At 45.8% G+C, this 9,967-nt stretch overlaps 1 protein-coding gene across 5 annotated transcripts; it reads left to right on the top strand.

The window, feature by feature from the left end:
- The first annotated feature begins 1,929 nt into the window (after positions 1–1,929).
- On the top strand, positions 1,930–9,327 carry ZBTB18 (zinc finger and BTB domain containing 18). Of its 5 annotated transcripts, none has more exons than XM_062572121.1 (3): positions 1,930–2,042; positions 3,590–3,673; positions 5,762–9,327. In XM_062572121.1, exons 2-3 carry the CDS (start codon positions 3,661–3,663, stop codon positions 7,342–7,344), a joined length of 1,596 nt encoding a protein of 531 aa, XP_062428105.1. In that variant the 5' UTR covers positions 1,930–2,042; positions 3,590–3,660; the 3' UTR covers positions 7,345–9,327. The 5 variants fall into 5 exon arrangements, with proteins under 5 accessions (XP_062428105.1, XP_062428108.1, XP_062428106.1 ...); XM_062572122.1 differs by lacking the exon at positions 1,930–2,042 and adding an exon at positions 2,570–2,630; XM_062572123.1 differs by lacking the exon at positions 1,930–2,042 and adding an exon at positions 2,640–2,753.
- Positions 9,328–9,967: the final 640 nt, after the last annotated feature.

The raw sequence follows: 9,967 nt of genomic DNA, 5'->3' as shown, positions 1-9,967 counted from the left end.
GACAGAGAAAAGTGTATTCTTTTGTATATATACTATATATATGTTTGTAACGCTTGCAGCATATGGACACCTAGGTGCTAGCTGCTGTGTTATATACATAGCAGTGCTGTCAAATAAATTAGGCACAGCTAGGGTTCAGTATGTTTCTTTATGACGGTTTTCTATTACTGAAGGAGACTAAATACTTGCCTTCAACTTTTATATCTAGTCAATCAATTTTGGATATGAATACATAAACGAGTTATTCCTCTTTAGAGCCTGAATCTCTGTTGGTGATCCTTCTTTTTATCAAAATACTTGCTTACATTAAATGTTTCCCTGAAATTGAGGGGGAGATAGGGAAATACCCATCTCCTCATACGAGACTTTTCCTAGGAACAAACTGAAAGACACAAATATTGTATACGTGCCATATATTTGCAAGATAATGAAGGTCCATGCTGAATGCATACAGCAACCTGTTGCCGTCATTACAGGAGGTTCCAGTGGTTTCCAGTCTGCCTGGGTAAACGTAACAATCTTGTCAAAGACCTTAGCTGTGCAAACCTGGTCTCTGCTGCCTTTGATCCCATATTCCAGCCACCATTAAGCCATGGTATTCTCCAAAGCTAATGACCTATTGCAAGGTCTAAGGAAGCACTTTTCGTCTCAGGCACCATTCCTACTACTCCTGCGCAGAAGCAGGCCTGAGTAGTCATAAACCATGTGTAATGCCAAACTTCTAGCACTGCTTTCCTTAACCTGCTTGCCACAACAGAAAGCATAAAGATTTTGCACAGAAATGCAACACTCGAGGTGAAAACTAGCCCAGCACATGGTAACCTTTCAAAAAGAGGTGAGCTGAGACACGCACATTTGGCACACGCCATCCTGACAGACTCTAAGATAACACTGCAACACCCAACAGATGGCCCTACCTGCCACCTCAGAGACCTGCGGTCAGCCCTAACTGGGCCATCAGCAACTCTAGACAAGCTTCTCATGGATGTGTCTGGAAAACGAGGCAGGATAAGGCTTTATTATTGCAAGGAAAAAGCGCAATGATGCGATCAGCATGAACAGCCCCGAAGGGCGCCCAACACCAGTCAGGAACACCACCAAGACCGTCACTTGCAACCGGCCGGCTCCCGTATCAGCGCACACGCCTTGGCCCCTGTGAGGGAGGGCCGGCTGCCTTCACCTCCCCCGCCACCCGACAGCGCCCAGGCGGCTCCGGGCCGCGCCGGGAGCACGACGAGGCCGCGCTTCGGCCGCCCTTCGGCCGCCCCGCCATCACCCCGCCGCCGTCCCGCCATGCACCGCGCCCCGCGGCAGCCCGCGCGAGGCCGCAGCCCGCGCGCCCCACCGGCCAGGCCCCGCCCCCTCCCGGCCGGCCGCCCCCCCACGGCCCCGCCCCTCCCCGGGCTCGGCGGGGCCCCGCCTCCTTCCGCCTTGGCTCCCCTCTGGGTCACGCCCCCCGGTCGCCTCTCGGCCTGATTGGCGGCGGCTGACAGCTTTCCCTGGACGCCCTCCTCCATTCAGCGAGCGGCTGGGGCTGTCAGTCAGCGGCGGCGCGCCGCTCCGGTTGGCGGCGGAGGCGAAGGGGGCGGGCCGGGCTGTCAGTCAGGGAGCGGAGTCCGAAGCGGGGAGAGGGGAGGGGGCGAACATCTGGCTGCCGCAGCCCGGGCCCGTCTGTGCCGCCGCCGCCGCCGCCGCCGCGCGCGCGCGCCTGTGCTGCGTGCGCCGGGCGCCCCCGCCCCGCCCCCGCCCGGCCCCGGCCCGCGCCCCTCCCCCCGCGCCCGGCCGCCCGGCCCGGGCTCCGCGCGCCGCCGGCCGTTGGGTGCCATGGGGAGCCGCTGAGCGCGGGGCCCGAGTCGCGCCGCCCGCTGCCCCGCTCGCTCCTCAGCTGCCGGCCGGGAGGGAGGACGGGGGGGGGGCGGCGGCCAGCGGGCCCGGGGGGGCGGGGAGGGGGGAGGGGGGCGAGGCACGATCCCGGAGCGGCAAGTGAGTGAAGAGGAGGCGGCTGGCGGCGGCGGCGCGGGGACTTCGGGTCGCTGCGGAGTGTGAGTGCCGCTGCCCCATCCCCACGGCCGCGGGCCGCGCCGGGGCCGGGGCCGGGGCGGCTCCGCGGGGCGGGCGGAGTTGGCGGGCGCAGCCGCCGCGGAGCGGGGCGGGAGCGGCGCTTCCCGGGCGGGCGGCACCGGCGGGTCCCGGGTTACTTTTCCTTTTGTCGCCGCGGTGACCCGAGGCGGCTTTTCCTGCGCGCCGGGCAGCCGCTTCCTCCCCGCGGGGCTGCCGCCGCCCCGGCGCGGCACGGCACGGCACGGCGCGGCGCGGCGCGGCGCGGGCAGCGGTGCCGCCGGCCCCGGCCTCCGCGCGGCGCGGCGGGAGGCGGCGGCAGCCCCGGCGCGAAGTTGTAGCCGGCGGCGGCGATGCGGAGCGCCGGGGCGGCGGGCCGGGCCCGCCGGGAACTTGCTGGGCGCTGAGGGGGGGCCCGGCGGCGCGTCCCCTGCCGGGCGGCGGCGGCGGCGGCGGCGGGGGGGCGCGGGCGGGAGGCGCTTGGCGGCGGCAGATGTCGGCGCGGGGCGGGCAGCGCCGGGGCGGCCGGGCTCGGCCGCGGGGCCGTCCGCCGCCCTTCCCGAAACACGGAGGTGAACTTCACAACTTGCTGGCGGTCCCCGAGGCGGCGGTGTCCCCGGGGCGGGGGGGACGGGGCCGGCCCGGGGCGGGAGGCCGTTCTCGCCCCCGGCCCGGGAGGCAGGTCGCGCTCGCAGGTACCCGCGGCGCCGGGCTCAGCGGTGCGCTGTCCCCGCTCCCTTTAATTCCGCTTGGCCGTCACGAGAAAAATAAGGCTGTAAGAATTTGCTAAACAGAGGTCCAGCTTTAGTGTTTGTGTGTCAGGATAGTAAAATAAATGGCAGTCCAAGCAACTGCGTAGGAAAAGTGATTTATGAGTAGAGACTAAGCATTTAAAACAACACTGCAGCAACATTAACAGCTTTTTTTTTTTTTTTTTTTTTTTTTTGGTAAAACATACTTCAAAGGCTTTGTAGCATTTATGTCGTATAAACGTTGAAATCTAGAGGACTGACATTGAAGTGGTTGGCTCTAAGTTGAGTAAATAGTTTTTTTTTTTTTTTTAACGAACCTCTGGGCTCAATAAAAATGAATCGGAATGGATTTCTTGGATAACCCTGTGGCTTGAGTATGCTGTCAATATATAAAGCAGTCCTCCAACTTAAAGCAGAAGTGTTGCTATGCTGCAAATACAGTAGAGCCCCATATGTTTAGGATTTTCTTTTTTTTTTCCTGTTAGAAAGTTTGAAAAAAAGAGACTTTGAAGTATTTTGTTTATACTAACAGAAGAGAAAAGTTCTCCTAAGAAAAAGCTGGTGGCAGGAGTGTAGAGGAGTAGCATATGGCATTAAAAGGAGCACAGCTGGAGGTAGCATTTCCATCTGAACATGATGTCAGAGCAGCTGACAGCCTGCCATCCCTCAGCCTTTTATTCTAACACACAGACAGGGAGTTAGTGTGTGCAGATCTGTGTGTGGAGAAGGTATCTCATTCCTCTCTAACATCATCTCCACTTTGCATCTGTCTCTCCTAGTCTGCTTTTTTTCCACCGATCTAACAGACCTGGAGCCAGCAAGACTCAGAGGAAAGGACTTAATCAGGTTTATGTGTACTAAAGGTAGGAGTAGCAATAGATTAGATACAGCATATTTCTGTTTTGGTGTATTGTTTATTGAATTTCAGAAAAAATCACATTACTTTTGTAACCAAGTTTAGAGGTAATATATGAAATTGAGTATTAAATAGGTAAGTAGACTTAGTCAAAAGGTTTGGGGTATAGTTTGAGAGTATCAGTTCTTATGCACATTGTCAGAATTAACTTCAATGCGTATTGTGAGAATTTCTTATTTTACAACATGGAGAGAGCAAGTTCATTCTTAATTTCTGAGACCAAAACTGAAAGGTATTTAGGGGCAAGCCTAATGATAGCTCTGGTTTATATTGTTGTATTGCATCTTTAAAATGACTTCAAGGGGACTTTAAGGAAATATACAAAACTGTATTTTTTTTAAAAAAGAGTCATTCTAACTAAAATGTGTTTGTTGTGAAGTCTTTCATTAAACTTCATGGTTAAATATCCAGCAGCCCAGAACGATAGCAGCATACAGCTGTAGTGTTTCTGAAAGATAGAAATCAGTTATGTGTTTAAAAAACTTTTGTACCCAGGAGAATAGATTGACTGGTTTCCTCTTTTTTTTTCCTCACATGTAGTATTTGAAATCTTTTATTTCAGCATAACAGTAATTATTTGAAGGAGTTTTTGTATTTGCGACTAATTTAGAACTTGTAGATTTGAGCTGCCTGAATTGGCCAGACAGCTGTAATCGCACTCCTCTATTCTTAATCTCTTTATCTGGGCAGCAGCTGCCATATGGCCACAGTCAGCTGGATCAGATGTTTATAAGCTTCCTTCTTCGTCCCTCTCTGTCCTTTCAGCCTCCTAATTTGATCACAGCTACCTTGTGAGCTGCCCTCCAATCTTTATTTTTAGCCCTCTTAAGGATTAGGATTGATGTTGGCTGTGGGGCACTTAAAGTGATTGTATTGTAAATCTTCATGCTTTACTCCAGCAATGGTATTTTACAGAATATAGTAGGGGTTGTGTTGTAAGTTTTAGTTCATCTTGGCTTGTAAGGGATGAGTATTTTTCAATAATATCTGCCAAGCTAGAGATCCACAATCTGTTTAGATGATTTGGGGAACATTGCTATCAATCATGAAAGAATAGATCAGAGAGGTTTTTAAGAGATTTTGTTTCCTGTTTGAGTTTTGACTTCTCTACTTCGAAGTTTTTTTCACCAAGGAAGGAGAATAGGAAAATACTTGGGTAAGAACAGTACTCGGGATACTCTTTAAATACGCACCCATGCACACACAGTCATGTTGAATCACTTTTTCTATTTATTTATTTATTTTTTTTAAGTTTGGTACTGCAAACTCTAAATGATGTGGGAGGGGAGGGAAATCTCTGTCCTTCTGCATTGGGGAAAGCGGTGTTTGTTGGCATTTTAGTCATTAGTTTTCTTTTGTAAATTCTGTGTGTTAGTAAAAATGTTTCTATTCTGTTGTACAGTATGGAGAAGATTTCAGATCTAAAATTGTGTTTAATAGAAGCAGAAAACAGCATGAACTAAATTTCTGAAAACCCTCATTTTGCTATCGGTCTTGATCAAAATTATTTCTCTGTGTCTATTTATGTTCTTTATGAAGGTTAGACATTCAGATTTTGGTATTTTAATACGTCTTCATGTACTAAACTCTCCTATTAATACAATTTCACTTTAAAAAGAATGTGAATGATCTGATTTTTTTTTCCCTCTGTGATGAGTATCACGCAAACTTGTGGCGTTTAACGATTTTTTTTTTAATTTTTGTTCTGCCTTCCTAGAGACACAATCTGGAGGAAGTTGCCTGAAAAAATAACTATTGAACAGATTTAATGAACAACAGTGATACTTTAAAAGAATTACAAATGTTACTGAGCGCTTATTAGAGCAGCCTATTTACCACTAAATGGAAGGCATAACTTCAGGGGTTGGTCAGGGAAAGAGTTGCCGTTGTACATACATGTTAAATAATCTTTGCATAGTGGCTGTATTAGAATTCTGTCAGTATAAATACTTGGGTTTTAGAATGGAATAATTTGGATTTGTCCATTCCCTTATTTTGACCTACATTTAATTTTTAAAAATCTTGTTGCTTATAGGTTATGAAGACAGTATGGAGTTTCCTGACCACAGTAGACATTTGCTACAGTGTCTGAGTGAGCAGAGACATCAGGGTTTTCTTTGTGATTGCACTGTTCTGGTAGGAGATGCCCAGTTCCGAGCGCACAGAGCTGTACTGGCTTCATGCAGCATGTATTTCCACCTCTTTTACAAGGACCAGCTGGACAAAAGGGACATTGTTCATCTGAACAGCGACATTGTTACAGCCCCAGCTTTCGCTCTCCTGCTTGAATTCATGTACGAAGGAAAACTCCAGTTCAAAGACTTGCCCATTGAAGACGTGCTAGCAGCTGCCAGTTATCTCCACATGTATGACATTGTCAAAGTCTGCAAAAAGAAGCTGAAAGAGAAAGCAACCACGGAGGCAGACAGTACAAAAAAGGAGGAAGATGCCTCAAGTTGTTCAGACAAAGTGGAGAGCCTCTCCGATGGCAGCAGCCACATGCCAGGAGATTTACCCAGTGATGAAGATGAAGGAGAAGATGAAAAATTGAACATCCTGCCTAGCAAAAGAGACTTGGCGGCTGAGCCTGGGAACATGTGGATGAGATTGCCCTCAGACTCAGCAGGCATTCCCCAGACTGGCGGAGAGGCAGAGACACACGCAACAGCAGCTGGAAAAACAGTAGCCAGCCCCTGCAGCTCAACAGAGTCTTTGTCCCAGAGGTCTGTCACCTCCGTGAGGGATTCAGCAGATGTTGACTGCGTGCTGGACCTGTCTGTCAAGTCCAGCCTTTCAGGAGTTGAAAATCTGAACAGTTCTTATTTCTCTTCGCAGGACATGCTTAGAAGCAGCCTGGTTCAGGTGAAGGTGGAGAAAGAGGCTTCCTGTGATGAGAGTGATGTTGGCACTAATGACTATGATATGGAACATAGCACTGTGAAAGAAAGTGTGAGCACTAATAACAGGGTACAGTACGAGCCGGCCCATCTGGCTCCTATGAGGGAAGATTCGGTCTTGAGGGAGCTAGATAGAGAGGACAAGGCAAGTGATGATGAAATGATAACTCCAGAGAATGAGAGAGTCCAGGTGGAAGGAAACATGGACAGCAGTTTGCTCCCTTACGTGTCCAACATACTTAGCCCTGCTGGCCAAATTTTTATGTGTCCTCTCTGCAACAAAGTCTTTCCCAGTCCCCACATTCTGCAGATCCATTTAAGCACGCACTTTCGAGAGCAGGACGGGATCCGCAGCAAGCCTGCTACCGATGTCAATGTCCCAACCTGCTCGTTGTGTGGTAAGACTTTTTCTTGCATGTACACCTTGAAACGTCATGAGAGGACTCATTCAGGTGAAAAGCCCTACACTTGCACCCAGTGTGGGAAGAGCTTCCAGTACTCCCACAACCTGAGCCGCCATGCAGTGGTTCACACACGGGAGAAGCCACATGCTTGTAAGTGGTGTGAACGTAGGTTCACGCAGTCCGGAGACCTTTACAGACACATTCGGAAGTTTCACTGTGAGTTGGTGAACTCATTGTCTGTCAAAAGCGAAGCACTGAGCTTACCTACTGTCAGAGACTGGACCTTAGAAGATAGCTCACAAGAACTTTGGAAATAAAATTTTTATATATATAAATAATATATATATAAATCTATATAGTTGTGGTACAGTCTAAAAGCAATCTTGTTTCCTTGAACTGAAAGTTTGGCTATTAGCTTGTTTTTGCACTTTAAGGCAGCATGAATATTTCACTAATTTAGCACTCTGAGAAAAATGAAGTTTAGAGGTAATACAACAAAGTAATAAACTACGGAGCATATTTCCCCCTTTTTGGAATATAAGCCAGTGAATACTTTACTTTCAAAGAATCTCAAATTTGAAAATTTTGACATGGCTTTATTCTCCCCAAAACACTGCATTATTTAAAGCTCTAGTTTTTTTCCGCTTTAAAGTCTGAATGTAGAAATCCTCTCCCAATTTTATCAGTTCCTTTACATTTCTAAAATTGCATGAGTCCTTTCTAGCTGTTGGAAACCTGAATGCTTTTAGACCCAAATGGAAAATTTCTGAAATGCTGGATTATCTATTTTTAAACAAGTGGTTGACTTAAAACTTATTATGGCAACTTCTGGATTTCTGACAGTTCCCACTGGAAAAAACAAAACAAAACAAAAACATAAAACAAAAACCCTGAAAGTACACTGGGATCACTGGGACTCTGTCTTATGTGAAGGTTTGCTTGGGATGAAAAAGGATATTGCAGCTTCAGCAGTGATGAACTGTGTGTTTAAAAATGTGAATTACTGTTATTGTATACTGTAATTGATTACATGGGCCGGGGGGAGGTATCAAAGAACTTGGCAGGTTGTGTTGATGCTCTTAGTTGAGTCTTGAAAAGTAAATATTAACGCTACAGAAATGCATGAGTTTCAGTATATTTTTGTCTTTGTTTGCATTGTATAACTTTAATGAGTGAGTTTAAAATTATTTAATTTCCTTAGGAAAAACACCATTGAAAATACTGGTGTTACGAAGAACATAAATGCACTGTTTTTATTTTATATAATTTAAATTTACTTTCCCACTGTCTTTTAAGTTGAGAAAACTTAAGCTACGAGTTGATAATTTAGCTACGTAACAAGGAAAATATGAATGTTTACAAACAGGCTTAAAGATTTGCATGTGCAGTGTGCATTTATTAAAAGAAAACCTTCTAATTGCACAAACCCCATGCCAGCTCAAACTTTAGGTGCATACATTTACCCAGATGAGCATTTTTAGGATTCCTGCTGCACAAATCAACAATAGGTCATTCTTTTTTCCCCCCTTGAAAAGATTCTATGGACTGAAAAAGCCCCAGGCTGAAAGGACTGGAAAGCCTTGATTGACACGGGGGACGGGGGGAGGGTAGAGGACTATGTGTATCCAAGCAGCAGAGACTGCAGCCTGACGTGTGGTTTTAATGACCAACACACAGGTCAAAAGCATTTTGCACAGTGTTTGTTTTCCTGTCTTGCACTTACAAATAAGGTCTATGGGAGTAGCATGGAAAACGTTTGCTGTTTTTCCTTTTTTTTTCTGCTTTTGTTTAAAATTTGATCGCCTTAACTACTGTAAACATAGCCTATTTTTGTGCTTAAGATACTGAATGGAAAACTCCATTGTGTATTGCTGGACTGTTTTGGAAATATTTGGTCAAATGTGTGTTAATTTGGCTGTAATGGCATTTAAAACAAAACAAAAAAAAAGCTGTGAAAATGGCCTTGGAGCGTTATCTTTAGTTACTTGAATAGTTTCTAGGTTTTAAAAATACATTCTTTTATTAATTTAGAGAAGACAATCAGTGTCTGAGAAAAATGGACTTTCTCTTGGATTTTTTTGTGGTCCTTGTGAGTGATTGCTTTTTTCCCTTTTATTAGTTTCCACATTCTTCTTTTGTTCTAAAACTTAGACTGACATCTAGCTTTGACAATCATAGTATGTTTTATTTTCCTGAGGGGGGAATAACTTATAATGCTGTTTAGTTTTGTACTATTGGTGTGTTGGTGAATTTTTAAACTGTGTGCTAATTGCAATAAATTATATGAACTGAGAAATCAATTCCCTTGTCTTTTTTCCCTCTTTTAAATTATAGTTACGGAGTATTTTTTATAATGTGTAACTTTATTACTTTTGTACAGACTTCTATTGCTAACTGTGTATGGAATATGTTTTCAGTATGCTTTTAAGCACTTTGTTGCTAACATACATATTTACATCTCGCTTAACACTAAAAAAAATTAAATGCTTGTGTTTTGAAAGCATTTCTGTGTGTGCAGCTCTCTATCATTCTGTAGAAGGATATTTTTTTCCAAGGGCTTTTGCAGAAGTGATCTATCAAATTCCAGAAATTTTAATACTAAGCAAGTATCTATATATAAAGACGCAATGCTCTTTTTCTGCATTTAATTTCATCCCAAGTAGATCTGTCAGGTTCACTTTTTTGTGTTCAGTTTCTATCAGAAAATTAGAGCATATGGGGACAACTTAATTTGAAGTACTGATCGGGTAAAGACCGGCATTTTAGGTTACAGAACAAGTAGGCAGTCCAAATGTCCAAAATATCGGCAATGCATCAAAACAAACTGGGTTGCAAAAGAAAAGAATAATCTTACATCTATTTGTGGATTTCCCTCATTCCTATGGACTAAGTATCTTTTTTTTAAAAAAAAAAAAAAAAAAAAAAAAACTCGGTAAAACC

Source organism: Rhea pennata, chromosome 3, assembly GCF_028389875.1.
Source record: "Rhea pennata isolate bPtePen1 chromosome 3, bPtePen1.pri, whole genome shotgun sequence".
Classification (NCBI taxonomy): Eukaryota; Metazoa; Chordata; class Aves; order Rheiformes; family Rheidae; genus Rhea; species Rhea pennata.
Note: the sequence above shows the minus strand (reverse complement) of the source record. Positions and strands in the feature narration are given on the sequence as shown.